Consider the following 12130-nt stretch of genomic DNA (forward strand, 5'->3'; position numbering starts at 1 on the left):
TCTCCATCGCAGTTGAGGCCATTGTCGATGAATCTGGCACCACTGCAGTCGGAGTCGACGGTGTTGTGGTGTTAAGATGACACCTCGAACTGGACGTCTGGCACGAATTCCTACCTCACGTAGGCGGTTCCGTACGGTCTGGTCGGATATCCTGCGCAAACCTGGTATTGCTGCGGCTGTGGAGGTGGCAGTAGTCAATCGTTCCCGAAGGTGGCGTACCCGGATGTAGCGGTCCTGCCCGGGGGTAGTGACCCGTGGTCGACCGGATCTAGGGAGGTCACGTGTTGATCCATGTTGCTGGTAACGGTCCCACAGTCTGGAGATGGTGCTTGGGGACACATGGAATGCCCTGGCAACGGCCGTTCTGGATTCGCCTGCGTCTAGTCGGCCGATGGCATTGTTTCTCTGCGGTTCACTGAGACGTGGCATGTCCTGGATTGTCAACTGTCGGCCAGATACAGAGGCCAGGCAAGCGAACACCCTGCACTTTTATACTGTCGGTGTTCATGTTGCACGTGCAGACAACGCACGGGCAGTGGTGACATGGTTTGCACGTGGCTGCGTTTTTGCGAATATTCACATTTTGGAACTTTATTGCACAGTAGCTGCGTTTTATCGAATGTAACCGTGGGAATGTGTTTGGGACATGCAATGACCTTATATTCACAAAGCATGAACCGGTAGGAAACATACAATCGGAGTTATAACCCATTTGTACCCTTTTGCGTTTCTTTTTTTGAAGAGTATATACTGAGAAAACAAAACTCAACAACTTGGAATTATAGACCAAATTTCAGTCAGTTTGTTAGCCTCACAAAGTACATAGATGTAATGTAATGTGTGATTGGATGTCAGTAATGTGTGATTGGATGTCAGTAATGTTTTATTGAATGTCAGTAATTTGTGATTAATTGGATGTCAGTAATGTTTGATTGAATGTCAGTAATTTGTGATTGAATGTCAGTAATGTGTGATTGAATGTCAGTAATGTGTGACTGAATGTCAGTAATGTTAGATTGAATATCAATAACACGATTAACTTCCTGAGAGTTTTGGTTGCAGTCAGTCTTTTCTATCGGTAGTTATTGTACGTAGAACACTATCAAAGACGCCATTTTTGCAGATAGAAAGTTTGTTGGTAAGATTTGGTAATTCTGACTCGTAGTCATCAGAGGAAACCTGCTATATTTTTTCTAATGCAGCAAGGGATCTTTTATATGCACTTTCCCACAGACAAGAATGTATAAAACACGGACATTGACCAGTTGTAGTGCACTGGTTGGAATGGATCCACCGAGACAGTTCGATCCTGCGACGCAAGCACCTCAAACGAACATTCAACCGACTGAACTAAATCCCGCCCTTTTGCAGATAGATTACTCATCAACACTGGAAATAATAAATTTCAAAAGAACCATGCGAAAATACAACAGCGACCTAATACTCCGTCTTGTGCCAATCAGGTAACAAATTCGCACTCTCCAGTTATTACTACGAAACAAATCACCGATTACCATAATACTAATACGTACCACATTGATCGCTATCATCAATTCCCACGTCTTCTCATTCAAGATTCCTGCGTTATTCACCATCACGTCAATGTGACCAAAACTATTCACAGCCGACTGAAAGGTAGCTGAAAGTATACGAATGTTAGTACACACAGTAAATAACTAAATAATATTGTGTTGTTGTTTCCCTTAGCAGGAACCATATATGATTTACGAATGCTACAAATTTCAGTCTTATAGCTCCGGTCTCACATCCCCATCTCACATAAATATCGTTTACTAATGTAACATGCATATAAAAACTTCAGTTTTAAGTTATTCGTAGATTTCCGTTGGCTACCTGGATATAACATACAATCTGTCGCCGTTGTCTTTAATACATGGTACCACTAAACAGTGGTGAGAAGCGACTCGTATTTAAAGAGTAGTTTGCATCATATCATGTCTGGCATGAAATGACAACAGCAATATGTTTCTAACTTAAAATACATTTTTATTGAAACATCATTTTAAAACGGAAACATAACACATATTTATATTTCAACATAGCACATATCGGAATGTCTAGTGTCTTGTTTAGGGTTCATTTTCAGGAAGGAGTGAATTGCACTCATGACAGTTTATTTGTACACGGCAGTGTCGAGTGACACCTAGAGATGCACTGCATCTTGGCCTTGAAAGACTTGCAACGTTTGGAACCTGCACAGTTGCACTTGGTAAAACGCTACCCACCACAGTTAGAGTCAAGTAGAACAGCTTGGCGGAGAGAAATGGTTTTCTCTGTGTTGAAGTCATCTGCAGAATACAACTTGGTAGCACACACATCAATTTGGTTGCGTGAATATCTACCACTGAGAGTGCCACCTTTCACAGCAATAATGTACATGTCATTGTCACTACATTCAGTCACAACGCCGATGATATTCCGTGGGTCAGTTCTAACTCTGTCAACATGGGGAATAGGTATAGTCACATTGTCGCTGACTGGTACGGGTGCAAAGATACGCTTACTTCTTTTCACCATGCGTTCAGCTTGCATAATTTGGGCTTCAATAGCTCTCTTTCGCTGTATCTCAATTGTTTCTTGGCAAGAGGAGACAAGTTCTACTTGAGCGTTCACAGTAACTTCATCGGATGTAGTTGGAGAGTTGCGAGGACATGCAGGATCAGGTATAGAGGAGTCAGTTGCAGTGGTCACACGATCAGCATCTTCATCAGGAACTGGCAATGCAATGGCTGCAAGCAGGTCATCCTCTGACTGCAATCGATGGAGAATTTCAGGAGGGAGGCTAGATGATGACAGGCCAGTGCGAGCACCAGAACCCGACAGTGTCGAAAATGGGGAACACTTAATTCCACTGTGAACACTGGAGTTCTTCAGAAACTGAACAAATTTGAGTCCAACAGTCCATTCAGTTTTATTGTTATCTCCTAACCAACAAACAAGCATGTCCTTAATGTCACAGTTTGCTCTTTCTACGGACCCTTGGCTCTGTGGATGCCTAGGTTTCCCATGGACCATCACCAACTCTAGCCACATTACTTTCAGTTCAATGATTACTGTGCTGTAAATTCTGAACCATTGTCACTTTGCAGCACGGAAGGAGCACAGTGTAGGAGAAAGATGTCTAGCTGTTGAAATGCAACCTCAGCGGCACGTTTCGATATCAAGGGCGCAAAACACAGAACGTCGTGAGGTGATCTTCATAGACCATGATCCATTTTAACTGTCCTTGTCTCATTGACTGCATGTCGATTAGATCGACCTGGGCTCTGGAGCTGAAGTCTTTGGAGATGATCGGCTTGAAACGTATCCTGGTGCTCCATAATTGCAAGTGTATAATTGGGTCAAGTCAGAGGGTTTAACATGCACATTCAGAGCAAGCTTTTGTAGTCCACGCCTGTCATGGGCACAGGTGCCGGCCTCTGTCCAGGACAGGAAAGGTGGGGTTGGTGGAAGGAGGGACCACCTGCACTAGAAGGTGCAAGGGAGCACCAGCAGTCCGGCCAGGGTCGGTAGCAGGTGGGGGTGGGTGTATGGGTGCTATGGGGTTTTTAATTTGAAAGGAGCAATTGAAAAGTTAGCCAAAGAGAATGAGTGCGCGTTTTGAATGAAGAAAATTTGGCGCAGTTTTGGAACGGTCGGTCAAAAGATAATTTCAGGAGCTACGTATAGGTTTTGATATTAGTGAGTCGAGAGTAGCTCGTTAATTAGACCTATCGATGCTGGGGTGTCTCCCTAGGCTACCCGTAGGGCCCTTAGAAAGGGCCTGACCGCTTCTGGTCATGGCATGACAACCCACGAGAGACTCGAGCAATTGTGCAGCCCGGTAGGCCGTTGTCCTTGTGTTCCAGGGATTCCTGCTGTTTTCCTGCTATCGGTCCTCTTCGCCCAATCCTCCAGTACCAAGTGTCACACCAGCAGCAAGTATTTGGGATTGGTGGGAGAGAGCCAGTATTCTTTTGTCCAGCTCTCTTTTAGTGCAGTGCAATTGTGTACTCGAAGCCGGTTTCTTTTATCTGACTCCTTATTAGTGTACGTGCTGGGCCATTAAATTGGTGCGGATGCATTGTTATTATTAGCCAATGCATCCTGTGTACTGTTGCGGTAGTACGAGTGCGAATAATTTTTGCATGCTCATATACCACTAGAGTTTTGAGCATGTCCGTTCCGGGGCCTGTCTCTAGATAACCAGGGGCTTGTCCCGGGACAGAAAAAAAAATTAAGGGGACAATTTTGAAATTTACATCCAAAAATTAAATAGTGGGCCTTTAAAATTTTGATGCGCATCTCTAATTAATATAATTAATAAAAAAATTCTAATCATCAAATTTGGTCGCTAGATTAGATCGGGCGGTCAAAAAGAAATTAGATAAGATCGGTGGCCTGACTCGGGATGGGGGGGGGGGGGGGGGGGGGGGGGGGGTAGAGTTGAAAATGGGCAGAATTTTGAAAATAGCAATTAGTAAAATAGTTAATACAATAGTATTTTTAAAAAAGAGAAAAAGATACAAGCCAAAAATAAAAAGAATTGACTGCTCGGTCGAATATTTATATAATTTGAAGCATTTTAGAAGGACAGTCCAAAAATAAATAAGAGAAAGAAGAGAGGATTGGACTATTTAATAATATTTAAAAAAGAAAGTAATTTCGACATCAACTTTTGAATGAAGGTCTAAAAGTTTAAAGTCCGATCTATATGTCCACATGAGTGGCCTTGTTAAGGCTGTTAGGGTGCACAGCTTGGAGGGACGATATGGGTTGCATCCCGTCAAGAAAACCCCTAGATTGACAGTCAATAGACGTTAAGGTGTAGTGCTGTGCTGAAATACAGATATTGAGAAGCCGGATCCGTCTGAACAAGAGAGAGAATCAGCTAGGGTATAGTCCAGTCATCATGGGTTGGTATTGTGGTGCGGACGGGCCCAACTCCGAAGGATACGAGATGGTATCATTAAAAACAAAGTAAAGTCTAGAAAAGAGTAGTAGGGGCCGACCCCGCTTCTTATTTCTTCTTAGAGTGGGGCGGTCAATCTTCCAGTGCTGCTAGGACAGGTTGGACATGTAGAGACTAAACGCGAACAACCATGGCGTTCTGCAGAATGGCCATCATACGAGTCACGAAAAAAAACAAGTCGACAGAGTCAGCCGGAGAAATGACGTGGAGGAAAGGAATCTCGCTAAAAAGAATCCAACCTGGTGGTGCAGGCTGTAGAAACGAGAAGCGTTCCAGCGTTCAATCAGTTCCAGTGGCCGCATACATCCCAGTAGAAAACTACATTTTGTTGAAAAACAAAACAAAATGTAGGATTCCCAAGTCGAGCACACAAAAGCACGTGCAGTGTACACGAGCGAAAGAACCACGTCTTTCTGCGGGGAGCTCCAGACTGGGAATGTTGCGGTTGTGCGTGCTATTTTGTATGTTAACCCTATTTTGTTGTTTAGGTTGTTCCTATTGTCCTAAGTCCTTACTCTAGGTGAAAAACATCAACCTTTCAGGGCCACCCCCACCCCACCCCTGTCCTTGGATTACATGTAAATTCAAGGACGGGGTGGATGGGGGATATCTAACCTAGCTATCTACTTTGAAGAGTATACCCTTATAGTGTTTATGTCGTTTAAAAAGCCTAGCGCTTCACATAAATTAGTTTAGCATCCAGTAATAACTGGTCTGTACAGCAAAAAAAGAAAAGTATATGTTGGCAATTGTATGTCTATTCGTCTGTCTCACATCAACATTCACACATAGGGTTTCCCTCCCCCTCCCAAGTATCCCCCATGGGTGATGGGACCTCTCTATATTAATAATATACATGGCATGGCTATTGGTATTACTAAATGATGGAAACTTACTTAGTATCTTGTTTCTTATCTTGTTTTCGTATCTGTTTCCGGTAGACCTAAATGACTCACCTTAAGTTGCTGTAAGAAAGGGGTGGGTGGGGGGGGGGGACTGGTCCCGGTGCTTTCTTGTCCAGTTAATTTATTCCTCAGGAGCCCAGTTGCTGTTTCCGCTCCCCTCTCTACCCTGTCATCCGAATTGGAGTGCATATCGAGGTGGCTGAACCACCTCGGAGGACATGGGCAGATGCGGGGGTCAGTCACAACTAGAGTTTAGGTTTGGTGAACTAGATGAATTGATAGATAGCTGAGAAAATTAGATTTTTATGGTGTTTATCGGGTGATAGTAGTAGTTTAGGGGTGATTACAGTGGCAGGGTTGTCTTTGATTAATATTTCTAACATGAGTGTTCTATGGGTTTGGTGCAGCGTGCAGTCCAGAAGATAGTGTTGCATATCTTCTGGGATGACACACGTACAGTTAACTGTTGTTTTAGTTATTTCATATGAGCAGCTATTGAGTTGCATAGAGTTACCCAGACGGAGTTTAATGACGGTTTTATCTATGACAGAGTTTTTGTGTTTTGGTCTGAGTGAGTTTACTGTGGGCTTGATGTTATAGTGCCATGTGTTAGATGTTTGGTCCCAGCTTTCTTGCAATTTATTTATGTAGTGTTTCCTAGCTTTAGACATAAGTTCTGAAATACCTAGTGGAATATTTTTAATCATTTTAACATTGGTGATTGATAGTGCTGTTTTGGCTCCATAGTCCACATTCTCATTGCCAATTATTCCTATGTGGGCTGGGACCCATTCGAATTTGACTGAAAGTTTAAGTTGATAGATGTCTTCAAGTTCGTTATGTATAGCAGCTACTATGTCTGGCCTAGATGAATTATTAGTTTGTAATGATTGGATTGAGCTTAAACTGTCTGAGAAAATTACGCTTTTAGTATATTTTTGTTTAAGAGCTTCTAAAATGGCTGTCAGTTCTGCTGTATATACTGATAAGTTAGCTGACAGCCTTGCATACTTAACTACTTTAGAGTGCCTAGATATTTTTTCGTCTACAACTGAAAAGCCAACCCTGCCATTATCTGGGTTTTGGAGCCATCCGTGTATATATGGATGTGCTCCGGGTAGTTTTCATTAGCTGCGGCCTCGAACAGGATTTTTTTAAAGGGTGGGAATGGTGTCTTATCGGTAGCTTGTTTGATAAGATACGGGATATGGCAATCTACTGGTTGGTTGACATGGTATGTCGCTACAGGTGTGTTATCTATACCTACTTCTATTTCAATTTTACTAGCCTTTGTAGCAAAATAGTCGTTAAGATTACGGTTTGTTTTGAAGGCTAGCCCTGGTCTGGTAACTTTAGGTAGGGGGTCATGTACTAGATGCTCCATATTGAGTGAATGAATGTTTAAGTCATATTTCAAATATTGAAGGTTACGTCGATATTCTAGTGGCATAATGTTAAATTCAACTTCTAAACTTTGTCCGCTAGTGTTTGGTGGTACTTTAGCGATGCGTCTTAGAGCTTGGTTTTGGATAACATTAAGTTTCTGGAGTAATTTCGGGGAGGCGCAACTGTAGGCTTGGGCTCCATAGTCTATCCTGGAGAGTAGGCATGCTTTGTAAAACATAAGCATTGCCTCTGTTTGCTCTCCCCAACTGGTTCCAGATATAGCTCTTAGCAAGTTTAAAGTTTTCTTTGAATCTTTGACTATGTTTGGAATATGCACTTTAAATGTTAATTTAGAATCAAAGTTTACTCCTAAAAATTTGAAGTCAGTTACTCTAGGTAGTGGTTTATCTCCTGTTTTGAGTTGACAGTCATCTGGTTTATTGATTTTACTAAATACCATGTATACTGTTTTAGTCTCTGAGAGTGTTATGCCCCAGTCTAGGACCCATTTATTTAGCTTATCTAAATCTGATTGTAGTGTATAATTAAAACCGAGGGACATTTATACCAGTTAAACTCAAGTGTTTTGATTACTAATCTCTTTTGCACAACATTAATGAGGAAGCCATCTCAGGATTTCTCACAGCTAATCCTTAGGTATGTTTGAAGTAATTAACAAGCCTTCTCCCGCAAGATGAAGAAGTATTCTCTTGTTGTTTTTTAACAAACTGATAATTTACATCAAATACTGCTCTTTGATTACTATTGGTTTACTCTTGATGGCCCAAGAGAATGCTTTTAGGAAATATGTATAATATTCACCATCAGATTTCAGGAAATATGTATAATTCCTAGAATTTCAGGAATTACACATAATATTTCCTGAGTGAATCAGAAATTACACATATTTTCTGATATTTTCAGGAATTATACATATTTCCTGATAATACATATTTCCTGTAACATATATAAGTATTACACACACTCACTCACACACACACACACACACACACACACACACACACACACACACACATACATACATACACACAAGTAAAAAAAAGAAATCGCCTAGACAATGCTTCCATGTAATGATAATAAACGTCATTTCAGTACTTTACTGCCTGTGATAAATATAAAAGACAAAATATGTTGGGGGTTTTATAAATTGAATCGTAATGCTTGGCATAGTATCATTTCAAAAATAATAAACTGCAACTCGAAACCAGTGGCTACAGTAAATAACTAACCTGTAAATTGATCTTTTTTGGTAACGTCGCATTTTTCAAATCTGACATTGTCAGCTCCGTATTCCTTTTGTAGGGCTGCTAAGGTCTCCTCGCCGATTTTTGTGTTGATATCTTCTATAAAAACCTAAAAAAGGAAAACAAATCTATACAATCCTTGTTTATTTATTCATATTATTTAGTCCTATATAACAATTATATTACCGAACCTGTTCAAATCGATCATGGACCAAACATAAACCAAAAATAAACACAAAATATGGTTTATTGAAGCATAGAAAACGTAAGAAAATAGATTTTGATAGAAAAAAATAGATGTTATGGTTGTACTGTCTAGTACTCGAATGAAGAGTGCACTTGGCATGATTCTACCAGAGATGTTACGATTTGTTGGACAAGAGGTTATAAGTGACACGTTAGAATCTATTGACGGGTCTTTTCATTAGACCAAGACACAGTATTAGGTTGTCATCCAGACGTTTGACGGTTACCGGTATTACGAACAAAAGTTACAAGAGATACGTTAGACTCCATTGACAGTTAGTTTCAAATTGAGACAAAGTATTCTAAAACTCTAAAAGTTTTACTATGAAGATAATATTTATGGAGAAAATGAAAATTTAATTTTTGCTTAAATTTTGTACCCCCTTGACCTTTAATGACCTATGGTGCCCCCCCCCCCCCCCCCGACACACACACACACACACACACACACACTTTTGAAGTTGACCTCCACTGGGATATGATGCAGAACATGATCCTACATGTATTAACCATGGTGGTAGCTTTGACTCTCTCGGGTAGGACGAATTCGTTTTCTAAGCCACTTTTTGGATTCTGCCTCTAGACTATAAAGACAGCTCTTTTCATTATATTGAGACACTGACGCCATATAACCGTAATTAAAATGTGTTGAGTGCGTCGTTAAATAAAACATTTCTTTCTTTCTTTCTTTATATTGAGACACGGTATTAGGCTGTCCTCTAAAGCTCCAAACGTTTGACTATTACCGGTAATATACTGAAAGGAAAAAGAAACGTCGGGTCAACTTTAAAGCCAGCAGATCAAATTGTATGACACGATATGCATATCCATGAAGGACGGACACTAATGATAATACTGACATTTTTTTTTTTATTGAAATGTGAAATAAAATGGCAACATAATCTGATTGCAACTGAGGGTACCCCCCTATAATTGAAATCAAACACTCATAAAAACAATTAGTATCCGTCACATGTCATTTAATTCTCGTTAGTCTGTGTATGAGTCCACTAGTCTCACTGGTCTCACTAGTACCGTGTGTGACCACCCTGTGCCTGTGTAGCTGCCCTGACCCTCCTGGTCATGGAATTCATCAAGGCATTCACACTCCTCATTGGAATGTTATTCCATTTGTCGACCAAGGCATCTCCGAGCTGGGCAAGGGTGATGGGTGGGTTTGGATGATTCCTCACTCTCCTGTCCAACTGATCCCACATGTGCTCGATGGGGGACAGATCGGGGCTGTAAGCGGGCCAGTCGGGGGAGACGATGTTGTTCGCTGCAAGGAAGTCCCTACACACTCTTGCAACATGCGGCCTCGCGTTGTCTTGCTGGACAAAGGGCATAGCGTGAGGCTGCAGGATCTCATCCCTGTATCGAACGGCTGTCAGGTTCCCAGCGATGACCACCAAAGGCGTTTTCAACCCATGGGAAATTCCACCCCAGACCATGACTGAGCCACCCCCAAATCTGTCCCTCTCATCAACGCAATATACGCGACGTCGCCCGTCCGGTCAGAAAAGTGTGAACCTTGATTCATCCATGAACAGTACACGCCTCCATTGCATCATGCGGAACCTTCCCGGTGCATGTGCATGCAGCCAATTCATCCGACGTTGTCGACGTAATGGCGTCAGAGGGAGAACAACGAAGGGACGGCGCGCAACGAGATTGTCCTCTCTCAGCCGATTCCTTACAGTTTTGGGGTGGATGGGACGATTGTGGATGCCTATAGTGTTGCGAGCAGTTTCGGTGGCAGTAAGGTGACGATCGCGCAAATGCGAAGCCTGATTGTTCGGTCCTCTCGGCGTGATGTTACACGTGGGCGCCGGGACCGGGACGGTCGGCAACCCTTCCTGTAACCCGTAAACGTATCACAAGACCTTGTATGGTCCGAACATTCACATTAAATTGCACGGCAACTTGTCTTTGCGTATGACCTTGCATGAGCTGTGAAATTGCTTGACCCCTCTCAACTTCTGTCAAGCGTGGCATAATGGCAATTAAAGTTTTACCAAATGACGCATCGGATTGTGTTCTGTAACAGGTAACACTACAATGTGGTATGAGTTGTAACCTCCCCCCCCCCCCCCCCCCCCCGACTTCGTCTGAATCATGCTTTTGCACGTGCTTTTGGTGATTTTTATTGTCTTGCGGTGTACTTCATAGAGTGTGGATTCAGGGTATAATGCACAATAACCCAATATGTTATTTGTACAACTTCCATACAAATCCGCCCACTTATTTAGGAATTTTTCCACAATTTATGATCCGATGTTTCTTTTTCCTTTCAGTATATATACAAAAGTTACAAGAGGACACACATCTAGGATGCGAAATATCCTTACGACAATCTTAATTCAGTACGTTGCAGTTATGAATAGAAATCATTTAGCTATAGTCAGAAATTCATTTAGACCTACCTTTCCGCCCCTTTTTAGTGCCGCTTCTGCCATCCCCTTTCCAAGGCCTTGAGCAGCCCCCGTTATGAAAAATACTTTGTTAGATATGTCCATCGTAAGCGTTCAACTCTTCTGTTTTTATTAATGGTGTTGTCTGACAATTGAAAAGTGCTAGCAGTATGCCCTACTAATACGATAGGTGTTACAGTACAATGTACAATGTACAATGATAAAGATGTTGCAGAGTGAAAAGTTTATTAACAACAACAAACCGGTCCTCGTTTTATTCATAAGGACAGGTTTGATAGACACGACAATCTTTAACCAGAAAGCAGACACCCACAAAGCCACAAGATTTTTTGTAGGGTATGTGAGGTCAAAGTCACGCTATGGGTCGATGTAACCTTGCTTTGCTGTAGCTGTAGTTATACCATCAGACACAAGGGTGGTAGGTACTGGGTTCGCCTCCCAGTACCAGCTCCCACTCACCCAGAGCGAGTTTAACAACTACGTGGGTAGGTGTAAGGTCACAACACCTACTTCTCCCTCACCAAGGGGTCCAACCTAAACTGTATGACACATGCTCGCTTCGCTACACGACGGTGAGTACATTTTGTCTGACAGCTACATGATGGATGCCTTTCTGATTAAAATAATATTGCGATACGGCTCTAGATGAATACTCTATCCATCTGTTTACTTGATTCCTGATTTTGTTCAACCACAAAAAAGCTATTGAAGAAAAACCTCGTTGTTTTGACGGCCAAAACAAACCTGATGAAAGTTTTTGTGTTATTTTAAGGAAACGAGTTATATTTATATACTTAAAAAGTGACATGATGAAAGTTTGTATGTCCTGGAAGCTAAATTAAGCAAATACGTTTTGGAAAGTCATTTTATAATTATCCATCCAAAAAATTTCTTATAGTTTAGGCATATCTTCGTCTGCTCCCC

General features: G+C 41.8%; 1 protein-coding gene across 1 annotated transcript in view; it reads right to left on the minus strand.

The window, feature by feature from the left end:
• Positions 1-11433, minus strand: part of LOC121367850 (15-hydroxyprostaglandin dehydrogenase [NAD(+)]-like) — a 23160-nt gene extending 11727 nt beyond the window's left edge. The window contains exons 1-3 of the mRNA XM_041492270.1: positions 11198-11433; positions 8514-8637; positions 1533-1639 (exon numbers count right to left, since the gene is read on the minus strand). Of these exons, the coding sequence (XP_041348204.1) occupies positions 1533-1639; positions 8514-8637; positions 11198-11290 (324 nt within the window). The 5' untranslated portion in view covers positions 11291-11433. The remainder of the gene's footprint in view (positions 1-1532; positions 1640-8513; positions 8638-11197) is intronic.
• Between the last annotated feature and the right edge of the window lie 697 nt (positions 11434-12130).

This window comes from Gigantopelta aegis, chromosome 3, assembly GCF_016097555.1.
Source record: "Gigantopelta aegis isolate Gae_Host chromosome 3, Gae_host_genome, whole genome shotgun sequence".
Classification (NCBI taxonomy): Eukaryota; Metazoa; Mollusca; class Gastropoda; order Neomphalida; family Peltospiridae; genus Gigantopelta; species Gigantopelta aegis.